General features: G+C 43.3%; 3 protein-coding genes across 4 annotated transcripts; 2 read left to right on the top strand and 1 right to left on the bottom strand.

Moving 5' to 3' along the window:
• Window positions 1–789: 789 nt before the first annotated feature.
• lypla1 (lysophospholipase 1) lies at window positions 790–3,266 on the bottom strand. 2 transcript variants are annotated; one of them, XM_084452006.1, is made up of 9 exons: window positions 2,913–3,266; window positions 2,749–2,780; window positions 2,408–2,473; window positions 2,226–2,273; window positions 2,057–2,127; window positions 1,877–1,950; window positions 1,592–1,693; window positions 1,248–1,424; window positions 790–1,128 (listed from the first exon to the last, which is right to left on the bottom strand). In XM_084452006.1, exons 1-9 carry the CDS (start codon window positions 2,979–2,981, stop codon window positions 1,075–1,077), a joined length of 693 nt encoding a protein of 230 aa, XP_084308132.1. In that variant the 5' UTR covers window positions 2,982–3,266; the 3' UTR covers window positions 790–1,074. The 2 variants fall into 2 exon arrangements, with proteins under 2 accessions (XP_084308132.1, XP_084308133.1); XM_084452007.1 differs by lacking the exon at window positions 2,226–2,273.
• A 104-nt stretch (window positions 3,267–3,370) lies between these two features.
• On the top strand, window positions 3,371–6,957 carry mrpl15 (mitochondrial ribosomal protein L15). Its single transcript, XM_084451996.1, has 5 exons — window positions 3,371–3,553; window positions 3,849–4,006; window positions 4,148–4,313; window positions 4,551–4,674; window positions 4,782–6,957. Exons 1-5 carry the CDS (start codon window positions 3,449–3,451, stop codon window positions 5,117–5,119), a joined length of 891 nt encoding a protein of 296 aa, XP_084308122.1. The 5' UTR covers window positions 3,371–3,448; the 3' UTR covers window positions 5,120–6,957.
• A 5,737-nt stretch (window positions 6,958–12,694) lies between these two features.
• sox32 (SRY-box transcription factor 32) lies at window positions 12,695–13,775 on the top strand (the record flags this gene model as incomplete). Its single annotated transcript, XM_084453689.1, has 2 exons — window positions 12,695–12,956; window positions 13,162–13,775. 2 exons carry the CDS (start codon window positions 12,695–12,697, stop codon window positions 13,773–13,775), a joined length of 876 nt encoding a protein of 291 aa, XP_084309815.1.
• Between the last annotated feature and the right edge of the window lie 4,518 nt (window positions 13,776–18,293).

Consider the following 18,293-nt stretch of genomic DNA (forward strand, 5'->3'; position numbering starts at 1 on the left):
AGATTGACAGGTATATAGACAATAATGTGTACTGTTTGTTTACCTGTTCTAAGCTTTCCTAAATCCTTGAAATGAGCAAGAACAAATGCTATAGGTCCAGCTCCAGACAGGTGTTTCGAAACATATTTATATTTTTATATATTCCCTAGCTCTTCATATTGCACTTTTCTATATAGTTTAATGACGGAAATGCATGTATCTGTGAGCACTGCATTTGTGTGTAGGTACAGTATATTGTCAGCCTTAATGTGTTTGTTATTTTTAGTGAAAATATGTTATACTTAGAAGATCATGAAAGTGCCTTGGCAGAAGATCTTACTACAACATCATAGTTTGAATGGTGCAACTTAATTTATAAAATATGGTGGTGCTTTCAGCTCTTCTCAAAGAATAGTTTTACATGTACAGTATGTACAATTATGAGCTGGGTCATGAAACTAGATCTTTCTGGTGAATTTAAATATGGTGATTCTGATAGTTACAGTATACATTTCTAATTAAATTAAATGAAAATATACACATAGTGAAACTACAACACATCAACAATTAGTTTTTCCACTGAATTGACATAAGATTTAAATTCTCATAGATCTAATAAAGCACAATACACTTATTTTCCATCTCCTTTCTTTTCTTCTTATTTTTTAAACATTATGAGAACAGTTTCTGCTACAATGGAGACCCATGCATTGTAAGAGTTATTTATTGCAAATCAACAGATTTAGTTGAACATCCCTAAACCATACAGTATGCAATATTACAACAAATCCCTATTGTATTTCCAGGAGAAGATTGAAGGCTTCTCAAGCAAATGGCTGTACAACAGTGGCAACTGACAAAGTACAGTAGCAATTGAAAGATGCATTGCATGGCGGCTGTCCTGAATACTGTATTCTGAGACCTCTGCTCTCGGTCTGTCAATAGCCCTTACCCTGCCTCTGATTCTGTGGACAGCTACAGTATCAGAGTTTGCAGGAATTGAGCGAAGTCAGTAAAAAGTTCCAAGGGTCGACAGAGAGTCGCAGGAATCAAGGACCTAGTTGGTGTTGGCGTGTGGTGGCCATAGCTGGTTCTTTAGTTAATTGGAGGAAGCTGCTTCTCAATGAACTGCTTAATATCCATCATTTCCTGTGGCGTGGAGGGAGAAAGAGATTGAGAGAGAAAGACATTAGCATTATTCTTCATCATAATCCAAGCATTGGCCTTACGCCATTCTCTACTCCAGTACATGACCATACTGTACCAACCTCAGGACAGGCGCTATGAGGCATCCTGGGATAGGTCTTGAAGGTGACGTTGTTTGGGCCGACGATGGTCTTCAGCTTCTCCACTGTCAGACTACCAAACACTAAGGGCACCAGAGGGTCAGACTCACCATGGCACTGCAGGAAATGAATGTCCTTGTTGACCATATTAGCTGAAGCCTGGGAAAGAGAAACATCAGGACATTTCCAGCAGCTTGACCACTGGCCTGACAAATTAAGCATATCCCTGCTCTTAACAGCTTTGACTGATCTTTTGTGATTTGGTTTGATAACTGGTTTGGGGTAATGTTAATTCATAAGTATTTTGCGTATGGTCAGAGCAGTACCTGAGTGAATGAGCTGCGCAGAGGGAGCCAGCAGCTTAGAGCCACAACACCTGCCAGCTTCTGTTGAGTCGTCAGGGCAGTGTAGAGAGACAGTGCTCCACCCTGCAGCCACACGCAATGCCAACACACGCCAAGATCAGGTTGTCATTAGGTACTGAGTGTGAGTGTAAGGAGTGAAATAAAAATGTCAGGTGTTTCTAATGCACATTTTCCTCCATTACAGACCATTCATGTCAATGCACCTTTTTCAGCAAATGCAAAAACCTGAGAAATGCAAAAACACACCTGAGAAAATCCACCAAGAACAATCCTGTGGGAAGGTATTCCATTCTTCACTTCTTGGTCTATGAGCGCTTTAACTAAAAAGAAAGAAACCACTAGTTTTTCTTATGAATCAAGCACAAGCTCATACGGTTAAGAATGACCATACTATGAAGCAACAGTACAGCTAGAGAGGAGACTCACCATCCTCTGCAGCCTTTTGAATTCCAGACTCGTCTTCCTCTGCGTCTGTACTCAGTCCAATGATGTCAAACCTATGAAATGAATAGGAGACATGAGACAGAATAGAATCTAATATTCTTTCATTTAGTAAACATTCTATAGTAATAGGTCTATAAACTCTGATTCTTACCAGGAGGGCATGGACATGTTCATGTTTAAGGTGACGGGCATGATTGGACTGGGCAATTAATAGAAAAGAAAATATATATTTGTTATTGTCATACTAATGAGAAGGCAACACATGAATAGAAGTAATCACATGTGGAAGATGCAGCACAGAGGGCTGTGCTTGTTTCCATGACTGCTACTCACGCGTGGGGACATATGTATTTCACGTGTGGAGTTCTGATCCCAGCAAAAGCCTCTGCCCACCCATGGCTATTTATTGAGCAGAAAATGTGAATTTGAATTTGATCTCCTAAACAAAACATTTACTTAACATAGTGAAATGGTAATTTCACAAGTATTACATTGAGATCATGTAACATTTGTGCTTCAGTATTCATTGGCAGGTGCATAGGCCAAGCTGGGTCTTTACTGCAGGTATACCTACGAGGCTGACTGTGGGTTACTGTACATAGCCTTCATAATCTACTGACAGTGTTCATAATCTACTGACAGTGACATTTTACTGTAGCATAATTTCTACATACCCGGTGTCACCCAAGCCATGAAGAAATATCACCTGCAGATACAAAAATGTTTATGACAGTAGCTAGCCTACAGTAAATTAAGCAAGTTTTTAAAGACAGAAATACAGCCTATGTGGAAAACGTCAGTCTGCAGGGGTCAGTGATCAAACGATGTGCAAACTCACCACTGCAGTGGCCTTTCGAGCAGCAGGCACAATGGCAGGCAATGGAACTGACATATTATTACCGCACATACAACGCACAGGTAGAAAACATACAAAGAGAATCGATTAACCAGGCTATTTAGTAGCCTAACGTAACGTTACACAGGGGCGGAGCAGGACGACACAGTCAGATGCCTATCGTCCTTGGTGAATCTCTTGGTCTACAAGGAGGCGGTCAGGACAGCCACGGATTTCTGTGTCGATGCTAAGATCTACTCCTGGATAGGTTTCTGATAATTCAAATCAATATCGCTTCTCTGAAATATAAATGTTGACATAAATAAAACGACTGTTTCAGCAAACTCATTTGACATGCCACTCTCTCACTGACAGTTTGTAGTTCCCGTCTTCTCTACTTCGTGATTGGATGTTTTTCTGTTCCCTCTTCAGCCATTGGTTCAGATATAAGTTGAGGACTGTAAACTTCCGCTTCCGTGTGGAATTCCATGATGGCGGGTCTTGTCCTTGGATTACAACGTTGACTTGTGAGTGGAAACATGTCTTTGACCAAGAAACCTGGTGGGAAAGCGTTGGAGGTATTGCAAAATTTACCTCGTATTACACTCGCCAATTTACGACCGGAACCGGGGACCAAAAAAGCCGTAAGTCATGAACGTTAGACGTTAGCTACTTAGCACTACGTACAGTACACGGCTAACTGCCTTGCTCGTATTTCCCTACGTCCTTATGGGCTAAGGGGGTTTATGCTATTCATATTAGTTGTTTTTACTGCAGCACTGTACTGTACACTAACGGTTACATGAATCTAGCTAACGTTAGCTAGATAATTATTAAGGCGTTGTCTTGGCGTATGACATAGTGAGACATTGCTTTAGTTCTAGTACCGTTAGCTTACGTTAATAGCTTGCTGTATCTCTGTTCTGTGTCATGTTGTAGGAGAGAAGGCGAGGGAGAGGTCAACACGGTGGCTGTAAAAGTGGACGAGGTCACAAAGGAGAGAGGCAGCGTGGCAACCGTCCCCGTCTGGGCTTTGAGGGGGGTCAAACTCCCTTCTATCTTGTCATTCCCAAATATGGATACAATGAAGGACACAGGTACAAGACAAGACACCCGCGATTGTGTGTTGTTGTCCATGTTGTCTTCCCTGGCCTGACTGCATCTTGACATAAAGTGTGTTCTGCAGGTTTTATGGTAATTATTCCACCGCATGTGGCACTGTGTTCTTCTCTTCCTAGTCGCCGGCCACAGTACCAGCCGTTGTCCCTGAAGAGGCTGCAGTACCTGATTGACTTGGGACGTGTTGACCCGACTCAGCCCATAGACTTGACACAGCTGGTCAATGGCAGGGGAGTGACCATTCAGCCCCACAAAAGGGACTTTGGTGTCCAGCTTGTTGATGAGGTAATTTAGTTGATCAGGGAAAGGAATGAAACATCACACCATGAATTGTTTCAGTTTATGCAACTAAACTTGCATAAGGCCATTATCTTCTAATGTGTATTTGGCCATTTAATCCGGCCAGGAGGTGGTGCTGTCTAACCAGTTGTCCATGACGGATTGAAAATGTTTTGGTTCTGTCTGCTACTGATTTGGTCTATCATGTGAATATGTTTTTCCCCACTTTTATGTCTGTCCTAGGGTGCTGGTATTTTTGCAGCCAAAGTCAACATTGAAGTCCAGATGGCTTCCGAGGGAGCAATTGCTGCCATTGAAAGAAACGGAGGGGTCATCACCACATGTTTCTATGATCCCAGAAGTCTCGGTGAGTGGGGACAGTTAGTCCTGTAGTCTACTTCACTGTATGTAATATGCCACATTATTTCACTGCATGTACAGTATTAGTAACATTTTGCATTCTCTGTTTTGCAGCGGTCCTCTGTAAGCCTGTGCCTTTCTTCCTGAGTGGTCAGCCCATCCCAAAGCGAATGTTACCAGGGGAGGACATGGTCCCGTACTACACCGATGCTGTGAACAGGGGTTACCTGGCTGACCCAGAAAAGATCCAGAAGGCCCGGTTAGACCTGGCTCAGAAGTATGGCTATGTTTTGCCGGACATTTCTAAGGATGAGCTGTACCACATGCTCTCCATGAGAAAGGACGTGAGGCAGATCTTCTTTGGTCTCTCGCCAGGATGGGTGGTCAATATGGCGGAGAAGAAAATCCTGAAACCCACTGACGAGAAACTGCTCCAGTATTACAACTCGTAACTGTTATTTGGTGAAATAAACATGATTTGATGTAGGCTATGTAAATTAATGCCATGCTGGCATCTCATCACGGAAGTTGCTGACAGGCTTACAAAACTCTTATACCTACAGTATCATGTCCAAATATATCCATCCAATCCTTCCAACTAAGAATTTGCTTTTACAGTACATTCATTTCGCAGTGTCACTTGTCTGTATAATTTTATTTGGTTGGTTCAGTCAGTTCATCTGCTTGTTATGTGAGGTGAGGTTTCATCAATATGTAAAAGTACATCTTGTGTAGAGAACGTAGGACTTTGGATTGGGGATAGGTTGTGTAGGTAACACTGGCCAAATAACATAGTTGACATAGCTTATAGCTGTAATGATTTCTATTAGTAACCCATCACACTCAGATGAAAGTGCTCTAATGACCCTGTCAGAGCCCAGACCGAGAAAATGACTTGTGCAACATGAGGGAAGGAACGTGGATTGTAACAGGTGAGGGGGAAATAAGGAAAATAAGATAACTCAAAGAATGAAAACAGGAAAAGGATGCCTGGCGATGTGTGTTACATGTGAAATGGGCTGCCTTGGCTGTAGATGGGGGAGTTAGAAATTAGTCATAGGCAGCTGTATCCTGGGCTAGACGTTCAAACGATTCTCAACCCCCTGCCCCCCCCCCCCCCCCCCCCCCTGGAACACAATCAGAGGCACACACTCCGGCTCTGCCCCTGTTATGTTGAAGCACCATGACCAGTGTCGGAAAAGGTATTTTGAAAATGCCATGAATATAGTTCTTGCGGCGCTTGCAAAACACTTCCTGATCACTATGAAAATGATGATCCTTTCCGATAGGCTTGGCGGAGGTATTCAACATTAGGATGTCACATTCCTGACATTCCATTCTTGGCAATGTCTCTGTTAAGACCAGAAACGCATTAGACCTAGTATAGGTCTGCATCAGATGAAAGATGATTTTTTTTTGCAGTTCACAGTCTAGTCCTCAAATTGATGTTCTAAGAATAAGGATTTTACTAACTGTAACTACTGTAATTAAATGTTATTGACTAACATGCTGCAAACTCGTGTTTCAGTGGCATCAACACTTGTTTATTTTTGTTTATTGAGTTATGATTGATCAAAACCGATAGACGCATACACATACTTGAAGTTCAGAATAGCTTTTCCCCACTACTTGAGTGAAAAGTTTGCTACTTAATCCCATGGTGCTTAGCCGTTAGTGAGCCCAGAATAAACTGCATTGCTTTTTGAGACTTGTGATTGTTCATACTGATTTCACACTCGTCATCCCATATTTATGTTATGAAGTCAAACTTGCTCTGATGCTTTCTATAAATAATTTGGTATTCTGGGCAGACATTGTCTTGAGGGGCCATTGCCATAGAATATCTGGTGAAATCAAACTATCAAAGGAAGCACGCTTGTGTGTGTGTTTTTGTGTAACAACTAGCATTGTGTTTATAGTTTCCACTACCAGTCTTTCCCGGTGTGCCTACTGATGATGCAGTGATTGTAAAATTAATGGATTGTACTATGGTTTGATTAACTTGAAATTGATCCTCAGTCAATGTCAATAATGTTGCCCAGGTTTTCTATAAACATTTTAACTGAAAATAACTTAATATATAAAATAAATACCTTGTAAAACTGTGAGGGAGGGAAACCATCTTCTCCAGGAGATCTGCCTATCTTTAATACATGTTCCCTGTATTATCATTTCATTTCTGGGATGTATGTAATGTATTGTTTGTTTGTTTTTTGTCCTGTCATGTTCTGTTATTCAGTGCCTGTATGTCATGTCTTTTATGTAAAGAAAAAAAACCAAAATAAAATATTCATTATTTTTTTTATTTTTTTTAAATACAATAACTTAATATAAAATATTTCACATCGGTATGATATAAGTTAGTTTATTTTCTAAAAGTATAGGGTACAGTAGCATGAGGGAGGGGAGGGGGCAGTTTCTCATGGTTCAGTTTTTTTTTGTTGCCAATAATAAGCAATAAGTAGCAGATACTCTGCATGTCAAGCCGTGACAGGAAAACAAGCCCCAAATCCTTACAGCATAATAGTTTATATAAATCACGCTACAGGAAAGAAACTGTACAATCATTGTTTATGGCAGAGCAAAGGCCCTTATCTTCAAAGCAGCAGAAATCCTTTTGTATCTGGATCAGATCTTCAACTACAATGTAAGGGTATAAAGAGAGACCATTACAGCTTTTCACTTGGGGGTCATCTGAAAAATCAACACTGGTCTAAATGTCTTTTTATTTGTGCAGGCCCAATTGCACAAATGTTGGGTAAAACATCAGGTAAACATTTAAACACCAAATAAGTGGGGAACTGGCCAAGATAAGGCCCCTATACTCAGACAAGTCTTTAAAATGATTGGATTGGGGGATTTAGCAAGCGTTTTCTCTTTTTCTGTGCTCAAAATAATCTAATGTCTGAGTCTATCCAATTCACACTATGTAATTAAACATTTAAAGATTGTCGTTGTTGGATCAGGTCAGATGAGATAATTGGTTTTAATCCGATATCTGTGAGTAGCCATTTAAGTCTCACAGGTCTGAGGGCTATGGTCTGATTCCAGTTCATAATTAGTTTTAATTACAACTAAGTGGAGCCATGTCTGCCCTGTCTGCCAGGGTCAGGGTTAAACACACACACAGACAGACAGGCCGGCAGGCAGGCAGGGGGACATGCAGACAAGCAGACAGAGAGGCATACAGGCAGGCAGGAGGACATTCAGACAGATAGGCAGGCAGACAGACAGGCAGGCGGGAAGACATACAGACAGATAGGCAGGCAGACAGACAGGCAGGCAGGAAGACATACAGAAAATCAGACAGACAGGCAGGCAGACAGACAGACAGGCATACAGGCAGGCAGGAAGACATACAGACAATCAGACAGGCAGGCAGACAGACCTACAGACAGTCTTACAGGCAGGCAGACAGGAGGACATACAGATAATCAGACAGACAGACAGGCATACAGACAGACAGGCAGACAGACAGACAGATAATCAGACAGACAGACAGACAGACAGGCAGTCGGGCAGTCGGGTAGGCAGATATACAAGGCAGATATACAGCAGTACAAGGCTGCACAAGGGGATAAGTCATGATCTTAGTTGAATGGGGAAGAGAGGTTGCAGTGTTCACCTGAGCACAGGAGAGATGAGAGGTGCCTGGGACTGTAGATATAGTGCAACGGCCTGCTGTGGCAATACAATACTCCATCAAATACCAAAGCTCAACAGCACGGAGAATAAAAGACTTGGGCAAACTCACTCAAATCAGCTGATAAGGGTCTTATCAGAAGCCAGGTCTGAAATACAATTCCTCATTTGCAATGAATAGGATTGTATTTAGGCTCGGCTGAGTTGATCACTTTTGTAAGGGTTTCTCAAAGCTGAGCAAATTAACAATGTGAGATATTTCTGTACTGAATGATTTTCATGTATGAATCACAAAGGAAGGACGTATGCCTCATAGACATAGCAGAGCTTTTTACATTGTGGCAAATCAAGGCTCAGAAGTTGACATTTCCCTGTAAATTAATTTTAAATTGATTCTTGCATTCTTGACATCGGATTCATTCATTCTAGTTGATACTGTATGTACGATTGTAAGGATACCCTCCCATCACTCCTGCCAGACTGCTGTATACAGCGTGTGTTTGGGGAGTGTGTTGGTGTTGTCAGCTCTGTTTGGGGTCTGCCTGAGCCTGGTGTGTTATCTGTGTTGAGAGGTGGGGACGTCATTGTGTTCCGCTAATGAGGGCACATTAGGCCCAGTCTCCCCCTGGGGGGGCATGTAATCCCCTCAGCTAACCCCACGTATACAGTATGGGGCAGGGCAGGACACTGTTTACTGTGGAGTGTGAGGCCAGCTAGAGCTCAGAGTTTGGGGTCTGGGTCCTTGCATAGAATGGTGTCTGGGTCTGGGGAGGGAGAGTGTATCTGATGCCAGCATGCTGTGCCCATACAATACATTATATAGCTTCTCAGAATATACAGTCAGCTGAGCCACCCACACACAATGGGCCCCCGCGTGGGAGAAAGCAACTCTTCGGATGGCAGGGGAACCTCTGTATGGAAAGTATCTCCATGGGCCAACGGTAAAGTGAGGGTTCTGGAGTGGAATACAGAGCTTAATTAACAAAGACACATAGCCTTGCTTTACATCCTCCTGTTATTTTTTGTTGTTGTTATTTATCTTCTGCTCTCTCCATTTTCCACCTGGTTTTGCCATCCCACAAAGCTGCTGGGTGCTGTGGTGATTGGATGGTATGAGGCACCAACACAGAAAATGCATAGGCCTACAAGGTACAATATGATTTTGCTAGGGATTACAGAATGTCCCCACCAGAAACAGCTCTAGTTCCAAGACTTGAAATTTTGTATTCTCTATGTGCTGTAAAACAGTACATGTGCTCTGTCAGGCACATGATCAGGTTGACCAAGCATGATCTGCTGTCTGAGTGATGGTCCTTTCATTCAGCCTCTATCAATCCCATGTCACTTACCCCCTCACAGCCAAGCAGGGGGCAGACAACAGTCATCTCATATTTAACAACAGGTGTATCCACGGACATATTGTATGATTATTCCAAGGCCAGTTCTGGAAGAAATCTCCAAAATCCAAGCAGAATCCAGGAAATCCAGGAAAGTACAAGAAAAAGCCCTTATTTTCCAGGAAAGTAGCAGAAAAAGGTTTAGCTACTCCATTGTCAGTGTCTCTTGTGAGTTCTGGATGCAGAGTTCTACCTGCCAGCCAGATGCAGAGTGAGGAGGGAGAGGAGTGTCCCATATGACTTCTGTCCAATACAATAGAACATTGTGATCAGAAAGCCTCAGAGAACAATCCCCACTGAGACATCATAGTGGCCATTCAACAGTACTCTCCCTGTTTGAGCATGAGACAATTCACTGATAGCCTGTCTAGAATGCCTACTGTCATCCTATTAACTATCCACTAACAACATTAACTATTCACTGGGAACCCAATGGCTCAGAAACTAACGTCTACCGGCAATTGGCTACATTCAAATTTTAAGTTTAAATTTAAGTTTACTCTCTCAATTGTATAGACCTAGCCTAAAAAGCAAATATATAAATCAGCCTATAGCCTATACCGTTAGAATTAAGAGGACAAGCAAACAACTTTAATGTCAAACATTCTTCAACCATTGTCCAATATTTGCTCAATTTACATATGACAGGCGAAACTAACATTATTGTATTCATGCTGAGCCATTCAAGCTAATTGATTAAATCCATTAGCGCTTTTCACACGGCCGCTGAATGTGTGTTCGGTTTGACACTCTATGTGGATTCCAGCTCTTATTCTAACAGCCTGAGAAATATTGAATATGCATAGGAACATAAAAACAGAAAATTAAGCTACTTTGTTCGTAAATATGAATTTAGATGATTTTGTGTCAGCCTTTTCTACTGATTATTTCAGAATGGGAATAAGGATAGCATTTTCACTAGTCCGGTCTGCATTGTAGTCTAGCCTACTCGAATAATTCGTTTCCAAACGAAATGGGAAACTAAAGTCATTGAATATATTTGCTGGATTAATCGCTTAGATTAATTCATAATAGCCTAATTTCTTATAAGAGAAAAAATGGCAACAGCACAAAACGGCAGAGCAGGCTATCAGGCCTATTTAACGTACTCCTAAATGAGAGTAGCCTAAGGGCTTGTTTGGCCTGTCTAGGCCTAAATAGGAACACTTCCCTCAAATTCGATTACTTCATTTTGGTATCATTAGACTGTCTAATAAGCAATCTAGATTGTATAGATGAACAACAAACGAAGCTTTTAACTTGGATGGCCCAAAGTTTCGTTAGACGCCACGACTGAGTCCTCCGCTTTGAAGAGAGTAAAAGATGATTAGCTTAAAGAAAACCCCCTGATCACCCTGTTAATGGAACGAAGCCACATCGGCATTAACCAGTCTGTTTGATCAAGGTGTCAAGTTCTATAGGCTACTCTTTTTCGTGGCCTAAAGACAGTCCTTCATGACAGAAATTCGTCTGTCACAACAAAACCGTAGCTACAGGTGCAGGCAGACATGGACGGAGCACACTGCCAAGTGTATTCTGACAATGACTCGCATCATAGACCTTTTCAAACCTTACATGACAGCTAATGGTCAAAACACACATCATCCGCCACAACAAAACAGTCCAGTCAGGTGCAGCCAGATCTGTGACAGGCATGATGCCTGTGTATTCTGGATTCAACATGGCCTATTTACATAAACTGCTGTAATGACCTCTGTTGTTTGAGTAAAGATGCACCGGCTGTCCTTAATGTGTAAACTACTCAAAGAAAACAGGGATTATTCGTTGAAACCGAGAGAAGTTTTTGGTTAACATGGTTTATTGGGCTGACTAATGTGTCCACGGACATCGAAAATCAAATGACTGTAAGTACAGACGAGACGACTAAGGCCATGTTTATTAGGCCTACAGCCAACCCAATAGCTCCTTTGTTGACCCCTGAAGACTCAAATTAGAAGAACAATATGAGTTAAGGGTATAAACAAGCTAGCCCTCTGGAGAGTAAAACTCCCTTGTAGCTTTAAAACGTTTTTCTTTTCCTGACCTTTTAAAACTTCCTGTACAAACCTTATCACTCCAGAAAACCTGACACTGCACAACATTGATCTCAGAGAAGGCCTGTTAAAATAGAGATGTTTGTAGGCTATGTTGTGTACTTGTATAAGCGATGGATATATAGCCTAGTTAATGTCAAAGCACATTAAAAAAATCCTTTAGAGGGGCTCCTTTTCTTGTCATAAACAAGTGTATAAAACTCATGTCATGTGCCCTTATCGAAAGTTAGGATAGCTCTTTTGTTGGGTCAGTATTTGTGCACGGTAATCGTATAATAAACTTGCCTTGATCATGTTTGTTTCATCTCTGTAAAATGTGCTTTGATGGAGATAGTGGTCAGGATAGTGTCGATGGCAATAGGCACGTGACCCATGGTTTGTATAATGAGTAACACGCTCTGCCAGAAAACGTTGATGATTAAACCTTTCTGATCTGAATTTATTTAATTTAACGTATGTCTTAAGGGAAATAAATTGTTTCAACAAAAAAAAGCATTAGACTGACTAACATAAATCGGGTAACATTCTCAGGGGAATATGTCCCATTTTGGCATGTTTTCTGTTATGCTGCCTGGTTATTGTGTTAAGTTGTGTTCTTATGCATTAAAACAAGAAAAACATCAGTAGGTTATAATAACCGTATACAGCTTTGACTTCAAAGAACTCTCAAAGAGGTCAAATATTATATATTTTTGGTTTCATGATGCATGTTGATTGAGGCATCAGATCTTTCACTGACTTGAGAAAACACCTGGTTTTCGCACCTTAAATCCACTCCTCCTTTCCTCCTATTGGCGGAAGGAGCGCATATAATCTGTCCCCATCACTACTGGAGGATGAGAGCGGCCTTTGGGAAGATAAACCTATAGGACCTACGAAAACCATGTACTTTGATCGGATACACCCAAATTTCGAACTTTGCGCAACCAAGGCAATGTTTGAAAGCGACGACTTCCGTGCTGCTGCGTCGTCCGCCAGCGAGCAGATGCCCATGGTGCGCTCCCCACGCTCCGGCCCATGCAGTCCGCTGTCGGTGAACTCCGACTCCAGCTGCTCCAGTCCGGAACCGAAACCATCGGCTGAGTTGCGAGTCAGAAGGCCGCTGAACGCCTTTATCATCTGGACCAAGGACGAGCGCAGACGCCTGGCTCTACTCAACCCGGACCTGGAGAATACTGACCTGAGCAAAATTCTGGGTACGTTTACTCCCATTTTTTATTTAATTTGCCTTTAGCCTACTTATAAGACTCCAAGTAACTGCCATACAACTTTATTTAGCCTGATGATGAATGACACTGTTTGAAAAGTGTAGGTACTGTAGGCTATAGATGAACCTAATGTGCCTTGTATAAGTGTCCTACCGGTGCAGGGTTGAATACTAATGTGACTGGGTTCCTGCAGGGAAGACCTGGAAGGCCATGTCTCTGGCCGAGAAGCGGCCCTACATGCAGGAGGCGGAGCGGCTGAGGGTGCAGCACACCATCGACCACCCCAACTACAAATACCGCCCTCGCAGGAAGAAGCAGCTGAAGAAGAGCTCCAAACCTCAGGCCGGGGAGACCTCCTCTCCCCCTCACTCTGCCCTCTGCAACCACGGCTTCACCATACCGTACGACTTCGACTACCTCATCCAGAGCCAGCACCAAGCCCACCCAGACACGGCCAACCACCCGGGCACCCCTGCCAACCACTTCAGTATGCCTGTGAACTTCCTGAACGTGCCAGTGTACCCAGACCCGGTGGCAGGCATCTCAAACAAGCCCCAGATGTTCCCCGGCCCGCAGACGTACCTGGCAGAGCACCAGGGCTACTACAGCAGTCAGCAGCACGGCACGCCTCAGTATGGAGGTCCCGGCCCAGCCTGCCATGGCTCTCTGGGGGTGCAGGGGGAGCTGAGGCCCTGTGAGGTGCAGATGTACCCCGCAGGCCCCTCCCTGGAGTTCTACCTGGAGCAGGTCCAGCTGGACATGCTGTATGATCTGGACCGCAGTGAGTTTGAACAGTACCTGTCCTGAGCCCACCCCCTTTGCCAACCTGTGCCAATGTCCAGCTTCCACCGGACTGTATCTGCTAATGGCTGCTGCTGTGTGTTTGTTAATAAAGTTATATTTATTTAAATTATTGAATCATTTTTGCCACATTAACTTAGCTGTTTAGTAATAGATGTATTGACAATATTATTCCTACTTTATATTTGAGTGTCTCCATGCGTAAATATGTGTTATTAATAGATGAAAGTGTTATTGAATCTAATTATAGTGTTGTGGCTACTTTTCTAAATGGCACAATAAATGTTTCCAAAATAACTAAACTTTTTAATGTCTTCATTAGCACAGGGTATGATGCACTAAGGGTTAAAACAGTTCAGCCCCCCCCCCCCCCCCAAAAAAACAAAGTCGCAATCAAAATTAGTTTCTTATGATTATGTGATGTGATGGATGACTGGTTATAAATTGTTTTGAATATATTTATTTGTTAAGTCAACAAATGTAGAAGTGATTGGCGAGCCTTTGGCAGGCGCAAAGCTGTTGACAGGCAGTCTGATGCTCACCCCCTCTTTCTTGGCCAGGGGAGGGAAGTAGCAGGGTGGGCGCCAGAGGCATAAACTTCCCAACTTCCTGTTTCATTTTAAAACATCTCACAAAGGCTCTAAAAATATGCTAAAATATCACCCAACTCATATGCCTCTGGCTGCCAAATGTTTATCCATTTGTGAATGTTTATCTACGTGAGCCTAACCTGACTGCCCAGCAGTCAGAGAGAGACAGGGTGAGCCTGGGCCTGGGCTGAGGCAGGGCACAGGGCTGGTTCTGTCAGCCAAGCAACGAGTAAAACACATGGCACCAGAACACTGCCAGAACACCACTCAGATTCACCAAACATATGATCACAAGCCTGCTTCATGCATGGGTTAATAGAAAGGAAATCTCGAATAACAATGATAAGTTATTGATCATTGAGAGGAAGTTCTTGATGAGAGAGAGAGAGAAATAGGGAGAGAGAGGGGGGGGAGGTGCTGATTAGTGGTGTGAGGATCTGCTCTGCTCAGCACTTCCACTCCTCAACCACCTGAATGAACGGAAGAGACCTGACGTCAGGCCCATTCCCATGATACCCATGCAAAAGCACTCACAGGCGGTGTGTGAGTGAGAGATACAACAACAAGCTAAAGGCACAGGATATTTTGGATGTTTGAAATCTCTCTCCCGCCCTCTGTGCGTGTATTCTTGTTTGGCACTCTCTTGCTCCTCTCACTAGGCCTTAATCTACTATTTTCTGGCATGACATGGTCTCCTAGCAACAATTCATATTAAGTTTCAGGAACTTCCTGAAGGATAAACAACATGAATCGACGTCAGAAATAACGGTGGGTTTGATCAACAACAAACTAGAGAGGCACAACAGAGACATAACAGAGGAAAAAGGGGGATGTCCCGGTCTTTACCCCTCTTATGAAACCCATCGTATCTACCATTGTCTCGAAGATGGGGTATTTAAATTGTCAGCCTGAGCTGCATGCCAGTGTGCTGAGGCCCTAAGGTAACAACGGAGGTACTGTAGAGGTCAACTAAATTTAGTGTGGCTTCTGTGATATTGCATATGCTGTATACAGAGACAGGGCCTTCTTTGAGGAGGAGCGTATTAAAAATCCATTCAGTGGTCACCGAGGATTGGATGAGCTGTCAGTTATCAGTCGTGAAGAATTTATGGAATCTGGATGTGGATATTTCAAATACGTCTGGGTCCAAAGGAGACATTCCAGGAGGATGAATAGTGTCATAGTTAGATATTAAATCTAAATATTAGAATTCTGTAAGTCGAATATTGATGCGTGGACGGCTAGATGTTTACATTCGATCTAGAAATAGATCTGGATTTGCTTACACGGTGCATTCTCCAGATTTGGCGAGCTATAATTAGACACGCTCTTCTTTCAACTCCAACATGAAGGTCATCAATGATTTCCTGTTTCAATCCCTGGGTGTATTTTTGGGGGGTACATTTGGGGCTGCTCTCTTCAGATAGTGCTCATCCGTGAATTCTCCTCCTGCTGGAATGTGTCCACTGTCTAAGAGAGAGAAGGAAACTGCAACAGGAAATGGTCTGAAGTGAGACACTCAACGGCTTCTTAACTGAAAACCTCTTGTGTCCTTTAATGATACGAGAGAGAGCCTGTTTGATTAATCCCCCCATGAATTAGAGAGCAGGAAAATAGACAGTTGTTAACGAAGGACAATGCTGTTTTTTTTTTTTAAATCACGGGGGGGGGGGGGGGGGGGGGGGGGGGGCATGTACAGGCATGTTACTGGCCTGGCCTTAGCCAGTTGGTCTCCAGTTAGATACCACCAAGTCCTTTCAAAACTCATCAATTATTTACTGAATCAAAATGTTTGTTCCTGGAGGCAAATCTGATAGCAACACTTAATTAATTATCTGCTGTCTATCTGGAGAAACTCTAATCAATGACTAATTTGGCCAATCAGATTACAATAACCTCATCAGTGGGGGTACCTAGAGTTTCCCAAAGGTTCAATGGGCCCTCGCCTGTGTCTCACAGGTTCACAAGGCAAGCAAGGTTGGGATCAGGTCAGTATGAATCTTGAAGCTTGAACTTCTCCCATTATTTTCCATGTGGATGGACTGAATTTAACTTCATCCCCCATTTTTGAACCAGGTAACCAACCGTGATACAGTACGTCAATATGATGTTGGGATGAGGACAAATTGTTATATCATCACGTCGGAGAAAGGTGGCTGCTGCGTCTCCTTGCACTGGTCGGAAGGTGGTTTATTGATCCCAGTAAGGGGAATGACAGAGACTACTGGGAGTATGTGGAGTGAGACGGACCTTTACTATGAGAGACACCACTGAGGCATCAGACAGCAGATTACAGTGGTGGGGTCTGACAGACAGCCTGATTTAGAATAGGGCTCCTGGGTGTGTCCCCATGACCTGCTGGGCAGCTACAATACTCTATCAGAGCCCCTTCTAACGCCTGTCAACAAAAACACACAGGAGTCGATTAGCACACACAATCCTGACTGAGTTTGTGTGTGTGTGTGTGTGTGTGTGTGTGTGTGTGTGTGTGTGTGTGTGTGTGTGATAAGCGCCAAAGTGTCTGATTACAAAAAAAACGAGAAACAAAAATGGACTAAAAAACTTTGATCTTCTACTTATCAGTTGGATTAATACAGTATGGATCATAAACAATAGCAGCGCTATTGTGTCACGCTCAAATCTGGAGTACATTATCAAAGAGCAGCTCTATTACACTGTTGTCTGGTAATAGCGTCACACCTCTTCCTTAATCCTAATGGGCAAACTATGACTCAGTGCAATGGTGTGGACATATATTAGAGTGTGTGTGTGTGTGCGTGTGTGTGTGTGTGTGTGTGTGTGTGTGTGTGTGTGTGTGTGTGTGTGCGCATGTGTTTGATGGCAGTGGTGTAACGATTCTTCCAGATGCTGTGTCCACACGCCACACACCATTCCGTCAGTTTTGTTTGTGCATTATTCACTGGGACACAAACCTCATCAACAGAATATTTCAGTCCTACTTAATCACCTCAACCATAGAATCGTACCTAACATTACAATATGACAGAAGTTTATATGGCAAAATGGCCCGGTAGTTGGCAGCTCTTTTTCAATTCAATCTTAAGGAAGTAGAAAGGTATTTATGAGCTGGGTAATAACAAAGGTATTATAATTTTACTATGTTGCTTTTACAGAGATCATGTTACTAACAGACCATAAAATGCATTTCGCCCTTCCACTCAACCCTACGGTAACCCTCTAACAAACTCCTGCATTATAGTTTTAGAGCACAAACATAAAGTCTCCTTTGCAGGTCCTACTTAATAGGCTTTGATCTGTCCTGGGGAATGTGTAATGTTGACCTTTTACTCTCCACTGCAAATCTGTAAGAGGTGTGTGCAGGTCAACACCTGTGTGTGTGTGTGTGTGTGTGTGTGTGTGTGTGTGTGTGTGTGTGTGTGTGTGTGTGTGTATGTGTGTGTGTGTGTGTGTGTTTCCATACAATGACCCTTCCAGTAGTCACGCACAGGCACTGTATGCCTCGTGGAGGTGGCCGTCCCCTCATACTCTCCTCCTCCTCCTCCTCTTCCTCCTCCTCCTCCTCCTGTTCCCCTCAGAGGTGTGGGCACCTGTTAGTTTGTGTTGACACGGGGGACTTCAACGCCTGCGCTAATTGGCTTAGCGGGGTAAAGCCTGAGTGATACGGCCTGCCTCTCCGCAGACGGCTGCTTCCTAGCGGCGGCTCTGCCTGTTGACAGGCGATCGGGCAGGCGGCGCTGTCTGCCAACGCTGTGTCACCCTAGCTCACAGAACGGTCCCCAAAGTTGGTCCGAACCGCACCGGGGGAGTTTTCACCTCAGCCACCTGGCAGCTGGGTGCACCCCGTGACACGCCGCAGCGGTTGTGCCCATTTTTCCCTCATACCATGGTGAATGACATGAATACTTTTGCACACTGTCACTTAACTGTGCAGGGCTGTCTAATACATTTCACA

This window comes from Borostomias antarcticus (assembly GCF_949987555.1).
Source record: "Borostomias antarcticus genome assembly, chromosome: 2".
In the NCBI taxonomy this organism is placed as follows: domain Eukaryota; kingdom Metazoa; phylum Chordata; class Actinopteri; order Stomiiformes; family Stomiidae; genus Borostomias; species Borostomias antarcticus.

What these genes read in the sequence shown, in the direction of transcription:
- lypla1 (XM_084452006.1), bottom strand. Translation starts at nt 2,981, where the DNA reads ATGTGCGGTAATAATATGTCAGTTCCATTGCCTGCCATTGTGCCTGCT. An exon ending in CTCGAAAGGCCACTGCAGTG is followed by an intron (nt 2,781 to 2,912) that starts GTGAGTTTGCAC and finishes TTGTATCTGCAG; the next exon opens with GTGATATTTCTTCATGGCTT. An exon ending in AACATGTCCATGCCCTCCTG is followed by an intron (nt 2,128 to 2,225) that starts GTAAGAATCAGA and finishes TTCATTTCATAG; the next exon opens with GTTTGACATCATTGGACTGA.
- mrpl15 (XM_084451996.1), top strand. Translation starts at nt 3,449, where the DNA reads ATGTCTTTGACCAAGAAACCTGGTGGGAAAGCGTTGGAGGTATTGCAA. An exon ending in GGATACAATGAAGGACACAG is followed by an intron (nt 4,007 to 4,147) that starts GTACAAGACAAG and finishes TTCTCTTCCTAG; the next exon opens with TCGCCGGCCACAGTACCAGC. An exon ending in GTGTCCAGCTTGTTGATGAG is followed by an intron (nt 4,314 to 4,550) that starts GTAATTTAGTTG and finishes TGTCTGTCCTAG; the next exon opens with GGTGCTGGTATTTTTGCAGC.